Raw genomic sequence first — 18147 nt, forward strand, 5'->3', positions numbered from 1 at the left:
AGCAAGTTCGTAGTGTTGGTGGAAGACGCGATCAGACAGCCAGACCTGGCCAAGAGCGTGCAAAGGTACCTGCTCGCAGTGGATCAAGCGAAAGTCAGGCTCAATGTCGCTGTAGCCTCCATGGCCTGGCTCATGCCCGCACAAATGATAATCAACACCGCAAGCACAATCGGCTACAACAACAAGCTTAAACAGGCAGTCTCTGGGATGAAACTGGGAGTGAACAACGAGGTAAACGCGGAGACAAAAAAAGCTGGGCTCAAAATCATGGCAGTTGGTCTGTCAAAGATTAACCCTCCCAACAGCCACCCGTCCAACCCAATACACAAAGCCGCAACAGCCGAATCAAGGAAACCAGCTTCGGCCGAAACTCAGAAAGTGCAGCCAGAGGCTCCAGATAAAACACCGCAACACGAAATTAACAAAACGGCTGTCACTGTCGGTGTAGTTGGATTATCTGCTTTGCTGTTCATGGCTTGGTGGTAGTTAATGCTGCTTCTTAAAATATTGTTCGAACAAAAAGGCCACCGTGGCAAGAATGAGCAGCCACCTGTGCTCGGCCAGAAACCCGACGACTTGGCCGGCAGCTTTGAAAAGGAAGCTCACAATCGAGCCAATCATCCCGGGGAGCAGAGAATCAAGTTTCGCGGCAATATCTTTGAGGCCATTTCTGAAAGCTTTCAAACCTCTGCTGAGGGCCCCGATGACAGCTCCGATTGTGGTCCCGGCGGCGATAAGAATAGCGGTCAAGGTCATGCCATATTTTTTGAAGATCTCTTTGACCCTTTCCAAGAGAGGCCGCCCCGTTTCCCTTTCCACGATCTGAGTTTGCAAACGCACGAGCTCCTTGTTTCTTTCTGCCACTCTGCCTTCTGCGGCTTCTTTGTCGGAGGGTGAGGCATTCTCATCTTGGATGATTGCCTGGTCTTCCTCGTTTTGGCGCTGCAGCTCGCTTTCCTGCTCTTTCAGGTTGTCAACCGGTTTTGTTTGGTCGAGCCTTTCTTCCATGGCCTTTGTTTCGCTTTCTTTTGCTGCGAGGCTGGCCCTGAGTCTGTCAACCTTGGCTTGTTCCTTTTCTCTGTTTTTTCCTTGTTTTGTAAGCAAATCCAATTCTTTTTTCGAGATCGGTTTTATAGTTCTTTTTCAGTTGTTTCAGCCTGCGAAGCTCTGCTTCACTTTCAATATTCGAACCTTGATTTTCCTGAATGGCCTGAATATTGGCATCAGTTTGCTCGATTTTACGTCTCAGAACTTCGATTTCTTTCTTCTCTTCTCTTCTCTTCAGCAATGATGCCTTCTGCTCCAGGCCCAAGTTTGTCTTTAAACGCTTTTGTAAAACTTTTCATTAAGCCTGACTCATCATTGTTTAGAATCTTGTACTCACTCTTTCCTGACGGCCCCACAGCAACAATTTTCCGCACATTATCTGGTTTTTTGCCTCTTCTAATCGGAATTTTTTCAAATTTTGCTTTTGGGAATTTGTCTTTTATCGTATCTACAGCTTTCGAGTTTTTGCTGCAAATTGCTTTCTTCTTGAAGATCACTGATTGAAGGTGTTCTTTGAAGCAAAGGGATTTCTTCCTGATAAGAAGTGTCAGGCAGGCCGGATCTCTCGTGAGGAAAAGTACTCATTTCCGTTTGTTCACCCCCGTGGTAGGGGTCGCCAGGTTGGTAGGGAGTGGATGCCGTGCCTGGCTGAAAAGGATGGGTTGTGTCAACCTCTTGTTCGCCATCATCAGAGTTGTGGTCAAGCCGATTGTCATGGGCTGGGTCTTCGTGACCAAACTCGCCACCGCCTTCTGCCATAGCGATATATTTAAAGCATGTTATTTTTCAAATTAGAAAAAATCGCCTGCGTATTATACAATGTCAGTGCCAGAGAACCTTCGCCCAACGTTCAGCAAAAAGACATTACGCGCCATGCAGGCCGAGCGTGCGATCAACTGAATCACCTTTTCCCGCACTGAAGCCAAACCCGGCGATACACTGTATGTTTCAGTGCCCAAGCTGAACGTGAACGAGGTTCTGGTGCCGGGCTCACTAGAGCTTGTCTTTAACATTGACCTTTCTGGAGGGCACGCTAACAACTTCCTTGTCCAGAACATCACGCGGGCGCTCGTTGATAGGCTGCACGTGAAGTTTGGAGGCACAACCCTGCAAGAGACAGTTGGCTATGGCAACTAAAAAATCTTTGAAGACCTTTTCCTTTCGCAGGAAAAGCGAGACGTCATGATCCTCGAAGGGATTCAGAGCGAGGATCTATGCAAGATCCGCTCAGGCGCAGGAGACAAGAAAACCTCGGGCGTCGCCGCAGAAAACAAGCTGAATGAGGTATACGGAAGTAAGTACCGGATCAGGTTTGACCATCAGATGCTAACTCACCACGGCGTTTTCTACCCCCAGGCCCTCTATAACGACCTCGTATTCGAAGTAACCCTTGCTGGAGCTGAACATGTGGTCAATGGCTCTGATACAACCCAGCTGAAATACAAGCTGACGAACATCCAGCTCAAGTACGAAATGATCCGCAGCAAGACTCTGGCGGACGAGGCTTACAGCGTTTACTCTAGCACCAAAGAATTCACCTATGACCATGTGATGCGTTCCGAAGTGGTGGTCTTCAAAAAAGGCACCGACACGCGGCTCAACATCAAAGTCGATGCTCAAAAAAGGTTGCTAAAAGCCCTCCTGCTGCTTTTCATAGAGCCTTATACCGACGGAGCCAGAGATTCAGAAAAATACATCTTCCCGGATCTGACAAAAGTCAGCATCACAATCAACAGCTCGCCAAACATGGTTTACAACAACGGGGTCGAAGGCAAGGACATGTGGGAAGCAGCCCAATGCTTCTTTGTGGAGGAAAATAATAAAACCGAGCACATAGACGCGACAAAGGTTTACACCAGGGACAATTTTGGGCTTGATAGATATGCAGTCCATGGTGGACCATGACATGCACGGAAGTGGGAAGCGCCTTGTGAACAGTACCGATGGTGTCCAGCTGGAAATCGAGAGGAAAGGTGGAGGCTCAGGAAATGTGAACTGCCACATATTTGTCATCTCTGACTCCCAGATCAATATTATGGACAGACAGCTGGAATCTGTACAGAATTAATATGGACCCAAGCAAGATACTCTTCAACACTCTCATTGTGGGGCCGACCAATTCAGGCAAATCAAGGTTCATTGTGGACCAGCTTTACGGCCCTTTCCGCTTCAAGTTCGACTACATCGTGCTCATCTGCCCGACGTTCATGCACAACAAGACTTACCACCGACTTGGCGAAAACGATCCAAGAATGGATGTGATAGTCTGCGAGCAGCACGCCGCGGAAAAGTGGTTGAAGCTCATGAGATGGCTTTTTGAGGGCACCAACACGCTCATAATACTCGATGACTGCGCAGCCTCGAAAGATGTGAAAGGGCGTACAGGCGAGCTCGTCAATCTCGCCTTTTCTGCCCGGCATATGGGCATCAGCATTTGGGCGCTGACCCAGAAGTTGACCGGCATAACATCTTCCTTCCGGGAGAATGTTGCGCGATCGTCCTCTTTTACACCCCCTCGGCCAAGACCACGAAAGCGATCTTCAATGATTATGCCGGCAAACTCTCCCCAGATGAGTACAAAGGTCTGGTTTCAAAGCTGAAAGAACGAAAGTTCTCTTATCTTGTGTTCGCACTTCGCCACCCCTACAGGGTTAAGTTATTTGAATAAAAAAAATGAAGTTGTATATAGCAATGGCTGGAGAAGAGGCTGCGTTAGCAGGAGTTATGAACCTTCTTCAAACCGAGCCTGAGCCGAGTGGGCCAGGAGGCAGCCTTGTTCCAACAACCCCCGGACCTGACATTCCTGCTCTTCGCGAGCAGCTGGCCGTGCTGGTTTCCACAGGCAAAGCCAAAGAGGGCATCGGAGTGCAGCTAACCCACGAGCAGGTGAAGTGCCTGAGTGACAAAGAGGTCGAGAAATACACCAAACGCTACGAGATGTACGTGGGCTCAAAGACAACAGAAAGCCTGATCGACAGCTTCATTTTTCTTGCAACCAAAGCGGTTGGAATGTCCCTTAACATCAAAGACATCGGCACTTACCAAAAAGATCTCAGAAATGACTACATCATAAACAAAGAGCTCTCCAATCTGGCCGGAAGCCTTGCTTTGAACTGCGGCCAGCTTGTTGCTGTGGCAAATGCAATTCTTATCACCATGAAACATATTGATTTTAGTGCACAGTTGCCGGAGAAGATCCACCCTTCTCGTGATGAACACAGCTATCCGCTTGAGGGCGTTGACGAAGTACCCAGCTCAGCAACTGCAGAATAACCGGTCAACAATCATCAACAACTGCTGAGGGCTTGGTGACAAAAAAATTTATTACTTAAACTTTTTTCATTTTCTTAGAATACGGTTCGCTTCAGAATGTCAACTGAACAATCCAAGAGTGCGCTTCAGGTCGAGACCCAGGCAGCGCCTGCAGTAGATATCACACAGCAAGCGACAACTCCAACTCCAACCACGCAGCGCGAGAAAAATCCTAAACGTGTGGCTGCTGGCAAAGCGACATCTGAAAGAACGTGGCAGGCGCGGGAACAACAGAAGAAAGATGCCGAGGCTTATAGGACTCTCGGGGAAAATAAGGCGAATGCCGCCAGAGCCTCCTGAGCCCGCCCCGACTACAGAAGGCGAAAGCCCAAAGAGCAGCGGCCTCAGCAGCAATAAATGGATTGCTATTGGCGGCATAGGTGTTTCACTGCTCGGGATTTATTACAAACGGGAAGAGCTCAAGGCTATGGCCAAGACCGTATTCGACAAAAAAATGCCTGAGCCCACACCTGAGCCTGCGCGTGTCGATACAGAACCTGCTTGCGCGACACAGCGAAAAGGATTTAAAAAAATGATTTAAACTTTTGCGTGTAATGAATATCACGATGCCAAAAGTTGACATTCTGCAGGTTCTCATCTCTGCAGCAGCAATTATTGTGTTGGTATGGTACGACTTCAACGTAAAGGTTTTTGAAAGAACCAACGATTTTCTCAATGCAACGGACGAAGAAATGGAAATAAGAAGAAAAGAAAGCAAAGAAAGAAGAATATCAGAAGAGATGAAAAGACTAGAAGAGAAGAAAAGGATAGAAGAAGAAGAAGCCGTGGGGAAGACAGATTAAATGAACACAGTTTGGAGAAAAGCTTTTTTGAAATATACTCAGATGGAAGTCTACTGCGTGAAAGACGGGCGAGTGACACCAAACGTCCAAGGAACAGGAAAAATTGTTGCTACAAAAAGCAACCGGCGACTGCTAAAAGTGAAGTGTGCTGTGTGCAGAATCACCAAAACAAAGTTTTTGCCTGGAATTCCCAGAAAGGCAGCCAAATTGAAATAAAGAGCAAGCGGAAAAAAAGACAGATAAATTCGTTTGAAACTTTTGGTTTTTACTTATATCAAATGCGCCATGTCCGACAAGCTTGTCAAGACAGTCATCGAGGCCACAACTCTCACGGGATTAGCCGCGGGCATCGGCTGGGCCGCAAAAAAGGTTGAGAAAGAGAATTTCACTTCTGATCCCAGCAGCAGCCCGATGAATTACGTGAAGTTCACAGCCATCATGGCGGGAAGCATTGCGCTCAAAAAGTACCTAGAGGACCAAAAAATCCTTCTCACCAGCGTTTAGAAAAAATTTTTGATTTGAAAAAATATCCTATATACAAATAACATGCAGAGCATCATTGATACGTACAATGGGCCTGCAGCTTTTTGTTTCAAGGTCGACGATATGTTGATGTCCAGCCGTAGTAGCTACAAAGACGCATTTGAAGAAAGATTGCGCTTTCATAAAGCTTTCGAGGAGCACAGAGACGTTTGCATCGGATACCTTGACAACTGCATCAAGCTTATTGGTGATAACGGGCCTGACGATTTTTACATTGTAATGACAAATATGTCATTAGCTGCCTCTATCTACAAAGCTGCGATCCAAGAAAAAGTGCCATTGATAAAGCTTTCGAGGCGTACCGAGCTGATTACATCAAATACTTATGCAACCAGCAAACAGTACCCAAGGACAGTTAAAATTATTTGAAAAAAGGATTCTGCTATATAACACCATGGCGAGCATCGCGATTATGGTTGGCGGGGCTGTGTTGAACGCCACGGCTTTTATCAGTGGCAATTATCTGGCGGGGGCGACAAAGCTGCACTTGAAGAAAAAAAGCGCCACAAGGCTCTCAAGGCGTACCAAGCGGCTTACGCCAAATACACGCGCGACCGCACCCATCTTCTTGACTCAATCGTGACCAACATGCAAACAAAGGAGCAGGCCAAGCAGAACTTCACCAACACGGACTATGCCTTCAAACTGTACAACCAGGCGCATCCTGACAAACAGATGATACCCCCCAAGGAGCCCAAGTTTTCAGATTTCTATCAGCCAAGCGAGCAGCAGAAAAAGGGTGAACTCATGTTCGTGGGCGCCGGCACTCTTGCTCTGGGCTATGCAGCCTTCCGATTCCTTTAAACTTTTTTACACCTTACTTATATGGACGCCAAACTCACCAAGATATACTATGGCCCAGGGGGCTACTCGAAAGGAATCGCCGCGATAAAAAAATTAGCCGAGGCCGCCAAGGTACCTGAAGAAACTGCAAAAAAGTGGCTGATCAGGCAAGCGCTCTGGCAGATATTCCTCCCCGTGCCGAGGCGAATTTCTCCACTGAAATTCAACGTTCCCATGCCCAAGAAGGTCCATCAGGGAGACCTTGCTTTTCTGCCGCACAAGCTCCCTTGCGGCCGCAAAGTTTTCAAATACCCGCTGACCGTTGTCAACGTGCCCAGCTGCTACAAAGAGGCCGAACCCGTGACTTCGAAGAATTCTGATGAGGTCGCCCAGGCCTTTCAGAAGATTTACAAGCGCTCGCCTCTGAAATGCCCTGAAATGCTGCAGGTTGACCCGGGGCACGAATTCATGGGTGCTGTCACAAAAAGAGATGGAAAAGCACAAAACATATATCTGGCGCGGGCAGGTTGACATTCACCGCGACCAGGCCATTGTCGAACGTTTCAACCGCACCCTGGCTGAGTGCTTGTTCGGGCACCAGTACGCCGTGGAAATGCTTCTCCCTGAGGGCCAGGGTCCACTGCCTGGGTGAAAAGACTTCCTGAAGTTGTTTCGGCTTTGAACAACGAGGTCACAAGCCTTATCGGCAAGAAACCCGCCGTTGCCATCAAAGAAAAATCTGTTTCTGCTCGGCCATCAACACTTTATTCGAGGCCTGTTGGAAAAAACGAAAAAATACTCCCCTCTCTTGTCCAAGTTCGTTATCTCTACCATCCCGGCGAGCTTGAAGGGGGCGTGAAAAGAGCCACGGATCCAATCTGGTCTTTGAAAGTTTAAAGCATTCAAGGATCTTTCACCACACCCAATCAATCCGTCCTCTACTATCTGCGCAATGGGCCCAAGCGGGACTTTGTGCGTGAAGAACTGCTCGTTGTCGCTCCAAACATGCAGTTGCCCCCGAGCAACTTTGAAACTTTGGTTTCAATTGTCTTCCGCGAATGCGCACAGGCTTTTTTGTTTTGAACAAAAAGAAATCTATGATATCTCCCCATGCCATCTGTTGTGGACTCGAGGATTTTCTTTACTGGGCCATTGAGTTTTCTGCGAAAGAAAAGGGGAAGAGCCACGACGAAGAAGTCAAGTATTTTGCGGAGTGTTTCGATGCATTTGTTCTTGGCCAAGGAAAAGAACTTTTCTTGGTTGATGAGGCGGGCATGGAGTATCTAATCGCTCGAGAACAGTACAAGAACGCGCCCATTAACCTTATCGACTGGATCGTGGACAGCTCACGAGATGACAAGATCTCTCTCTCAAAATTTATGAACTGGCTAACGCCCTCCCCTCCAAACACATAGTTACCCCCTAGAGAAACTTTGAAACTTCAGCTTCCAACCCTCTAAGTTCGTCATCTGTTAATGTTGACAATATATCCATGTTGATGTACCCGTAGGCTTTCGTAGAGATACCGTCGTCACCTATCCATCACTTGGAATCAAATGGCGAAAGTGAAATTTTGTTAAGATGCATGCCGTAGATCTCGTGTCCCTCGCTTCGAAGAATGTTCATTCCATGCCATTGCTGCTTTGCACCGAAAAGCGTTTCCTTGTACTGTTCGTGCATTATTTGTTTCTTGACAACGCTCTTTTTCATGCCCTTCGCTTTTTTGATATTTTTTTTGTCTGACTTCAAGATGGAGTGCATTTTCGGTTTCAGACCAACATACTCTGCGATGGGGGTTCCTGCACATTCATCTTTCATTTTGCCCAAGACCTTTTTGTTTGTGTTTGAGTGGAGAGGATGCTCCTTCGGGTAGTCGCTCATGTCGTAAAGGTCCATGCTGTTTTTCATGTCTTCGTAGACGTCTTCTGTTTCGATCAGAATCAGAAGGCTGTCGGTGTCCGTGTACAAGAGCTCGCACTTCGAGCTGTACTGCTTTTTAAGCTCGTTGTAATAGAAGTCGTACATCGGGATCTTGCTGTTGTCGAGGATCGTCATCCCCGTATAGACCGGCTTGTTGAGAAGCAGCTTGGTTTTTCGCATGTGAATTCCCGCCATGTCGTTTGAAAATAAAACATGCCTTGAGTACAAAGGGCTAGCGATCAATTTCCTTATTTTGTCCGTCTCATTGCTGCGCACTATTTTTATGTCAACATGGTTACGCAGGTTTTCCATGGTTTTGCCAAAAACTGAGTTGTTCATGAGCTTGTAAAAGTTCTTTTCAAAGTTGCTATTCGCTTTCTTCCTGAACTCTGTGTTCATCCGGATGTACGGCTCCATCCAGCATTCTTGTTCGAACTCCAACACCCTGTGCATGCGCTGCAGTTTCATGCCCTGCTTCAGATAAAACTGCAAGTTTCCGTAATGCACAACATAGTTCTTTTTGTCATGAAGCATTAGCAGCAGCTTCTTGCTGTCTGGGGTTTCAGATCCAGGTCTTTCATCAACCCCTTTTGGTAGTCCGACATCCACTCCTTTTTTACGGCCTTTTTCTCTGGCGCCAGGGGATAGCGGTTGTGCTCCTCGTGCAGTTCTGCAGGGTATTCAAGATCGACCTCGAGAATCCACCCATGTTTATCGTTCTCTTTCTTATTCAAGATATCCTCCAATGTGGGCATGACAGGCTTCCATTTAAAATCTCTTATCGGGAGAGGCATGCTCATCGCCCATCCGTAAAGGTTGTTTGCATCGAGATAGATGATAAATTTTTTTGGCTTGCTTGGGTCGTATCCCGGTACTGGCGGGTTGTTTGCCTTAGTGTCCCTATTGCTCACCATGGAGATTCTGCCCCGCATTCCCCTTTCCACGAAGAGATGCATTTCGTAGTCTGTGAAGAGCTCAAGCTCGACCCCCGTCTTTTTCAGGGGCGCATCCCAAGAGAGGCCTGGCGATGTGTAATAATGCGCCGGATCTAACCCATACTGCTCAAGGCACAGGTTTCGGAAGTTCTCAAAAACAAACGCCAGCAGTGCGACGTCCGTTTTCACGTAAAGATCGTGATAATTGCCCAGCGTTTCGCATCCAAAAGCCTCCCAGACAGCCTGCGTGTGCGCGTACTCTTCGTCTGTTATGTGCTCGTCGTTCAGCTTGCTGTAAAACTTCTCTTTGTCAGGAAGCCTCGTCTCGCCGAATCTCTCCCATGAGTCCATGTACTTGTAAGGGTAAATCCCTTTTTTGTAAAGCAGGTCGCTGCCTTTCAAAATCGTTGATGTTATTTTCAATGACTCCTTCGGTGTTGCGCTTACAAGTGAATCAAGGCTTCCTTGCAAAAAGTTCAAGCTGTCGATGAAACGCAGACCTCTGACCGAAAATGTGATGTATTTCTCCATGTTGTTGGTGACGCATTTCACCTCTTTCTGCAGCTGTGACATCGCTTGCATTAAATGGTGTACGTCGTAGCCCCTCAGGTTGTGGAATACAACGGTTATTTGGTTCGTCTTGGGGTTTATTCGCAATTTCTTATTGCATTCGCTGTGCGTGGCTCCGCAGTACCTGCCTGTTATGTGGCAATGGTCCTTTACCGCATCTCTGAAGTTTTTCTGAAGTAAAGGGTTTCCACAGTACTTACAGTTTTCCTGTGATTTTGCTTCCAACTGGTCTTTTTTGTCTTCCAGCCTTTTCAGCCTTTGAACACCCCATTTCTTCTCTTTCTGTGCTTTGTAAAAACATTTTTTGTGGCCTTGTCCCCAATAACTCCATTTTTCACCTTCACCCGCTTCTTCGATGTTCCAAACAGTTAAAGAATGCAAGAATTCGTCTTTTATCAGACTTTTGTTACAAATGTGGCAATCAGTTGCTTTTTTGAATTTCCCCCAGTCTTCGTCCGTCATCACAATCGGCTTTGGGGTGGCCAAACTCTCTTATTTTCTCCTCTTCCTGCAGAATGTCACTTAAAAATTTTTCCACCGCATTTTCACCTCTGTTAACATTTGAACCTACCACTTGTGACTTTCCGGGAGCGAAGCCACATGTAGATTATGCCTTAACAGGAGCTTGAACCACTTGAACGCACATTGCAATTCAAAGAAACCAGGTCACAGTAAAATCAATAGTTAGCGTTTATTAGAAGGAGCGATGAATCAACAATATAGAAATCAGGATAACAAAATAGAGATGAACTTGTGATGTGAAGTCGTAGTAACGGTTGTGATTGTGTGGTTCAAACTAAAAGCAAAACGATACAAAAAGGCTTATGTAAGCTAATACTAGTTAAGATACAAAACATAAATCAAGGATACCGATGGAACGTAAATCTTTAACTATAACGACACGAATACAACTAAAATATATGTAGCAAAGACTTACTTTGATCTTGCTCCTGCGAGGGTAGCAATGGTAGGAATGATAGCTTAACACGATAGCGATGATAGCGATGGCGTAAAATAACAACGAAAACGTAGATGGCGTAACTAAACTGATAAAAATGTGGTGTCTCTAATTACATGATTCCAAAGGTTATATTGCAAAACTTGCATTGATCACAGCAATCACAGCATGAATAGCAAAAACTTAAAAAATGTACATAATCGTTAATAATAGTTATTTAAACAAAACAAAGAAGAAAACGAGTTACGAAAGTAACACCACTTTACCGTCGCTTCTCACAACAATGTAAGAGTAACCGCATGCCTCGTGCCTTTCGGTCTTCTCTGTATAGCTTGCTTGCATTCTCTCACGCTCACAGCCCAGAATCTTTCTGACAATTGCCTCAAAGTCCGCGTAAATAACGTAAGGCATCTTCATCTGTTTTTTGTAGTTTTGGAAGGAAAGGATGTTTTTCCCCTCTTCTGGCATCTCAATCCTTGTCGGCCTGCCATTCACACCGTTGCAATATTTTTTGTGATTCACGAGAAATTCTGCTTTTGAGAAACTGGTTAAGCACAGCATACAAAAGTGCTTTGCGTTTCTGTTCTTGCTCTGATCGAACAACAAAGCGCTTACTCTTTTACGTAACAATAGTGCTGAATTTCCCGACTTGATTAACATCAGGTTTATCCACGGCACATTCTCTTCTTTTTTGCTTATATGGTGCACAATCACACAATCGTTTTCCCAGCCAAATACGTTTATTGCGAGTTTTGGGTTTTGTGCCTTGAGCTTATCTATCTGTTTTATCGGTGTTGGGAAATCGATGCCTATGTGGTTAATACTGTCGTTGACCGGATATTTGCTTGGTCTTTGCGGGTTCTTTCCATCTTTTGGAGGGAATAAAGCGGCTCTGAGTGCCAACTTCAAACATTTGTTACCCCCTGTTTTTCACGTTGATTATTGCCTTCTTTTTTGCCAGTTTGGTTGGAAGAGGCAAATAGGTCCCTCCGCGAAGTGGCTGGTAGCGCACAACATTCACGTACGCGATCTGTATCTTTTCAACCACCCATCCTGATCCTTTCTCAGACCAGTGCTCTATTTCTCCTTTTGCGGTTTCAATGAATTCATCGAATTTTTGTTTTATCTGTTCCTCATCGTTCCTTTCGAAAACGTGCGGTTTGCCGTCTTCGAAATAGTGCTCCATTACTGTTTAACCTTTGGGTTTCTTGTCCAACCAAATTGGTGATCTTTCCTTTGTTTTCTCTTGTGAACTTTAAAAGATCTTTCTTGTTTGGATTCCTTTCGGATATATCCATTCTCCACACACGGAGCCATTCTTGGAAATTGTTTTGGGATATTCGGAACCCGTCAAATAATGCGGTAAAATCAGGTTTTAACGGTTCGGGAAGGTTAATTTTTTCCTCCCTCGGTATTGGGCCGTAGGACATTTGCAGAACATTGGACGAATATCTTGCGGCAGCCATGTCGGCGTATACACTGTGCATACACTTTTCCAATAGGAAAAAAATTCTGGCACATTTTTTGTATAGACTAGTCGAGGAGGCACATCCACGCATATTGATTACGGACATTGCGGACATTGCTGCTTCACTGGACCCCGCTATTTCGCACAATTTTTACTACTGTTTGCGTGACACACATATGTATAATGAGGGTTCTGGACACAGTGGGTAGCAAGGGACAACAACTGTCCAAAAAAGCCACCCAGCACCTTCTCCGAAGCTTTAGTCTGAGAAGAAGGTTCTGGGTGGCTTTTTTGGACGGTTGTTGTCCCCTTGCTACGTGTTGTGCCAGAACCCTCATTATACATGTGTGTCAGAAAAGGTGCTGGAGGACAAGCAAGACACCAAGAGCAACATGTTAGAAAGCAAATATATATTTGCCTCCTTGTATGCACCTACACTACAAAACCAAAGCTGATCACAGCATAGGCCCATCTGCTTACAAAATGTAGAATGGAAAGTTACTGCATTTGATGAGTATTACACTGATGGAGACATGGAGAGAAGAGAGTGCATGGTTTAACACCAAGCCAATTGTAAGTTGCTATTCAACAGCCAAATCACAAAAGGCATCATCATTGGTTCTGCTGATGTGAAGGCTCTGTATCAAAGTTTGGACATCACATTCCTCACAAACAGTGTACAGGTACTTGGATGAGTTTGAGGTTCTACTTAACATTGAACAGAACTTACACAGAATTAAGGGATATATTTGTAAGGTTGCTGTGATCGGCAATCATCACAGTTGCTGTGAAAGAGAATAGAACTAGGCACTACAACTGTGGCTACCATATGCTGAAGAGCCTGATGAGGTTGCCATCTTAAAGATGTTCATTGAAGCAATGAAATTTGTCCATCTGTTTGTCACGTAAAAACCAGAAGTATGCTGTTGACCATCAGAGAAAGGAGTCCTCGTTGGCCTAGAACCTACTGGGTCCTGGTGCAATTGTTTATGGCGTAAGTAGAACAGCCTGTTCATGAAGAAGGTTGACAAGAACAGGTTGAGATCAGAAGTATTCACGAGATATGTCAATAACCTAAATGTCACATATTACAATGTTGCCTTAGTCTGTAATTAATGAAAGTGAAGAACACCCTTTCCATGAAGCTTCACGAGAACAATACTGCCACGAGAAGTGTCAAGGATCCTTCTCGACTGTAGTAGAGAGTTCTCATGGAAAACTTTCATTGGTCACATGAACCACACAATAATTTCCCTTTAGTTCTCTGGCTATGAACAGAAGTTAAACGGAATTTCCTGCTGAATGTTAACCTTTATGATTAGTACCCTGGACTCAGTATGGACGGGTCCAGGCTCAAGCCCTAGCCCAGGTCATTTTGTTGTGTTCTTGGACAAAACACCTGGTCAGTGCTTTTCTCCACCCAGGTGTACAAACGGGTACTGGTCTGTGATGGCCTAGCATCCCATCCAGGGGGAATAGAAGCACTCCTAGTCACTTCATGCTATGGAAATGAGCAATAGGTGTAGGTCTGATGGGCTCCTAGGATTGGATGCAGACTTTGCCTTCACTGACCAGTTAGTCCCAGAAAGGAAATGGGAGGCCACACACAGTGCAAACAAAAACTCTTACCTCGTAAGGATTAGAACCGACAATCTTCAAATTAGATGACCAATACTCTACTAAATAATCTATAAGGCCAGGCAGGAGCAGGTCATGTATTTGTGGCCAAAAAATAAGAGTACATTTGCAAATACAATATGCAAATAGCTGGGATGTCAAAGAAGAAATTAGTAAGCACTCCAGTAATGTTTTACAGAAAAATGATTTAACTTGAAATTCTTCGGCAAAAATAAATACACATAACTAATGAGGCAAATTTAGTTCAATCATGGTAATTACCTCAGGTTGTTTTCAGCAAGGAGTCTTTCAAGCTGTTTATTATATTTCCTTACTCTCTTCCACTCATCGCGGTTGGGTCTGGAGATAAGATTATGATAAAGCATTGAACAATTAGTCTCCCTACAGATAACATCCATTGTTAAGAGGCTGCCCTTGTAACAACTGACCACTCCGTTTTCTGCCAAAAACAGAATTTCTTCAAATTTTCTGTGTGAGACAATTAGTTCACATGATAAACAAGAATAGCCATAATTTGGCTTTTAATGCTATTTTTCAATATTTCTGGCGAAGATTTTGGAGGACGGTCCAAAACCGTTAAAATAATTCTTTTTCGAGTCAAATTTAGGCATTGCGCTGAAGGCACTGAAAAATTACACTTTTACTCAAGTACAATACAATACAAATTTTTGCGAGGAACATTCTTTGGCCCCTAAAGATCTTACTAATAACTTTGCGATTTTAAAGAAATGTACAACCAAGTTTGACTGTCTTATTTTTGAAATGTTTTTTATTCATGAACTGAGACCAAGTCTCAATGTACAATCTGACTCTATTCGTGCGAAAGTTTTTAAATAATCTTTCTCTCTTTTTTTTTATTAATTAGTTTTACATGTTTTTTATTGTTCTAAGCACTACTTTGTAAATTCTTTTACATACTTTTTACATATTTTTACTTCATTAATAATTTTCACACATTCTTACCTCTTTGTAGCTATATATATCTATGCAAATTTTACTTCTTACATCTTGCTTGATAATGACCGAAGAGCGGTTGAAACGTCGCAAACTTTTACCGTTTATTTTTATTGTCAAATGTTTTAAAAAACCCTTACTGACAATAAAACCTGCAGATCATTTTATTGCACGTTTCATCTTTCGATTAACGTTAAAATATTGGAAATCGAGCCTAAGAAACATTAATTATGATTTTTTGAAAATGCCCCACAAAGAGCCTTCGGAAAATTTAAGCGGACATGCGGCTGGTTGAAGGAGTGTTTCTCAAAAGTATAACATGATCTGGAGCCCTGACCAATATCCATGTTTAGTACTAAGGCTAGTGTGCTGGGAACAGGAAGAAAAACTTTGGGCACTAACCTTTTTGAACCACAGGAGCTCAATCAACATAGCTAAAATTCAGCCACAAAAGGGTGCGTGACACAATTTTGCACCACTTACTGTTCCGAAGTTTCCCACATCAATTTTTAAGTTTCCCGTATAAAGTAATATTACCTTGAAGCAGATATTCTCAAAACGTGCTCTTTGCTTGGGATAAGGCATGAATAGCCTTAAATTTATCAAAGAGTCCTCCAAAACTGGGAATTAAAAAGCTAAAATGAGTGACTGTGGAGTAAGTTACTGTTATCTTCTACCTGGCCTATAAGCTGTTTCGGGTGAAATTGGGCTAAATAAGGTTTGGCCTATATGTAAAAGGACTCTCATATTTAAAAATTAGAACCGTTAATCATATAACTTACTGCCTAGCTAGAAAGGGAAATAATTTATCGGACATTTATCGCTTGTGTACTTCAGCTGTAGCGATATCTAAAGAAAATGTAGATTTCAGTGGTCTACATTGTACAACACTAGAATGTCTGAATTGTTTTTAGCTTGTCACGGACATTCTTACTGCAGTGTTAAGTCATGTTAAGTTGTAATTGAAGTGACTGCTAGAAAAGTCCTTCTGAATTGTATGCTTTCTATCTTTGGTTTCATTTTGTTTGAAAAAGCATTTATCAAAATTTGGTGCAAGTTTACAAAGTGATGTGTCAATAGAGTTCATATTTCCAGTGAGCAAAAAACAAACAAAAGAAACTGAAGAAAGAAAAGGAATTGTTCTCTGGGATTCAATGTTTATTCTGTTACCCTGAGTTTCCGATGGTGTGGAAGAAGGCAAATAAAGTTGAAAAGGCTACTAATTTAATTCAGCTACACAACATTTTGCGATTCCGTTCAATATAATTAAAATTATTTCATGCTGTTAGTCACAGGTCCCGTAGCAATACATGGTTTGAAAAGCCATTTTCGTTCACTTAGTTCATTAAAAAGAAAAAAAATGTTACGCCATAATTACCACGCCCAATACATTCTGAACTATACAGTTTGTAAACTTGTTTTCCTAACCGCGACATTCACATCCCTATGAATGTTGATAGGTTCACTACCAAATTTTTTTTTAAACAAAGGGAACTTCAAAATATCTAAGTATCTACTTCAGCATAACTTTACTGAAATTGTCTGTCTGAAACTGTTTTTGTCTCGTGAGAGGTTACACAGGCAGTAGGAATCATAGCAGACTGGATGTCTAGGACTGAGTTGGGCAGTACCCCATATGCCTTTCTTGTTCTTCCTCTTCTGCGTACACATTCTCTATCTGCACCTCTTAGTTCCCCTGCTGTCTACATGTGGCTGCCAATCTTGAGAAACCTTGCACTTGACTCTTCGTTAGCCAGTCTTTTCTTTCAAACATACGCAAACCATCTGGGCTTCTCATGGTGCTCACCAAGATGACCATCAAGGTGACTCTCAAGCTCAGTGAATTTCTTATACACCATCTGACATCCAGGCCCAGAGCAAAAGAAGAGACCGCTGCTTTGTTTGTGATCACTTGACATAGCTTTATGGATTCGAGCCTCCTTGACTGAGAGAAAGTCTACATCTACAAAAGATCTGTTGGACCTTGAGGCTTTATGATGATCTCTTGGTAGGGAAAATAAAGTAAATGATACTTACTGAAACCATCTACTTTATTTACCTCGAGTGTCTTTTGAGTCTCATTTACCGAGCAAACGCAGGCAACTGTGCCTTGAACAGGACATTCAGAAAATGCTGCACACATCCTTTGCAGAGAGAACGTCGTTTCGCTCACTGCAATATCGTTGCATCATTGATTTCATCCGTCAACTTGGCGACAAGATACTTTCAAAGTATCCTGTTGCACGCATCTTTTCTGTACTGTGGCTCAGAAAAGTCATACTGTGTGACAGTAAGACCAACTTGTTTCCCAATATCTCTTACGGCCACAGTGATGTGCGCATATGATTTCAGCTCAACGTTGCCACTGCTAGCATTCTGTTATGACCATGGATATGTGCCAGCTAAGGCCTCGTTCTCTGAACCAATCGAACTGCTTCTCACGGTATTTCATTTGACGAACTTTCATGGCCCAGTCTATTATTAGAATAGCTGACGTGTCATCAACTGTGATCCTGTTTACCCTCTCAGGCCTGCTTTATCGAACATCTTACTTTCCGCAGCAAGATGTCTGACTTTGTGCGGTCTGCAGATCTTCTCGTTGCTCTGAACTTCCTGATCCGTGTTTGTAAAGTATCCAGAATCTGCATCACGATCACATGATTTTATACCACGCCCACCAGCCTCGTCCTAAACGGAAAAATAGTGAGCCTTGACCGACCAGCCAGCTAAGCAACTTTGTAGAAAAACTAGTGAGACAATCTCAGATAGTGCAGACTGCAATTGATAGCTCAGGCATGGTAGTCCCATAAGTACTCACCCCTGCTCGGTTAACTTCTGGTTTGTATCTACCTTGGTAGTCTGCCAGGGCTTTTCCCCTTAGCAGTGAGTACGTTTCAAGGTTGTATTTTCATTCAAGGTCCGAAAATTATGTAAATTACTGTTTGTCATGACAGCCTTTAAATTTTACTCTGGTGTTTTACGATGATTTTCGTTCATTTTAAATTCAATAATACGTTGAACAAATGTGACAATTTAGCTCTTCACGCCGACTTTGTAACTTGATACTTTTGTTTCCCTCACAAAGGTATGTAACATGAAACTCTTGTTTTCTCCAAAACACAGGGAAGATGAGCTTGTTTTGGGGGATAAATGAAAGAAAGTTAAATATCTGACGAAGAAATGGAAGAGAAACAATTTTGTTTTTTCTCAAAACAC

At 43.7% G+C, this 18147-nt stretch overlaps 2 protein-coding genes across 7 annotated transcripts in view; one reads left to right on the forward strand and one right to left on the reverse strand.

The window, feature by feature from the left end:
* LOC145487507 (centrosomal protein of 70 kDa-like) overlaps positions 1 to 18147 on the reverse strand; it is a 187374-nt gene that overhangs the window by 36646 nt on the left and 132581 nt on the right. For all 6 annotated transcript variants that reach the window (XM_081466322.1, XM_081466318.1, XM_081466316.1 and 3 more), the window contains one exon: positions 14239 to 14316. In XM_081466322.1, the coding sequence (XP_081322448.1) occupies positions 14239 to 14316 (78 nt within the window). The remainder of the gene's footprint in view (positions 1 to 14238; positions 14317 to 18147) is intronic.
* On the forward strand, positions 2218 to 2955 carry LOC145487554 (uncharacterized). Its single transcript, XM_081466382.1, has one exon. It carries the CDS (start codon positions 2230 to 2232, stop codon positions 2950 to 2952), a length of 723 nt encoding a protein of 240 aa, XP_081322508.1. The 5' UTR covers positions 2218 to 2229; the 3' UTR covers positions 2953 to 2955.

Source organism: Orbicella franksi, chromosome 5 (assembly GCF_964199315.1).
Source record: "Orbicella franksi chromosome 5, jaOrbFran1.1, whole genome shotgun sequence".
Classification (NCBI taxonomy): domain Eukaryota; kingdom Metazoa; phylum Cnidaria; class Anthozoa; order Scleractinia; family Merulinidae; genus Orbicella; species Orbicella franksi.

Bases quoted from the DNA above. Each gene is read 5' to 3' on its own strand.
- LOC145487554 (XM_081466382.1), top strand. From the start codon at position 2,230: ATGATCCTCGAAGGGATTCAGAGCGAGGATCTATGCAAGATCCGCTCA.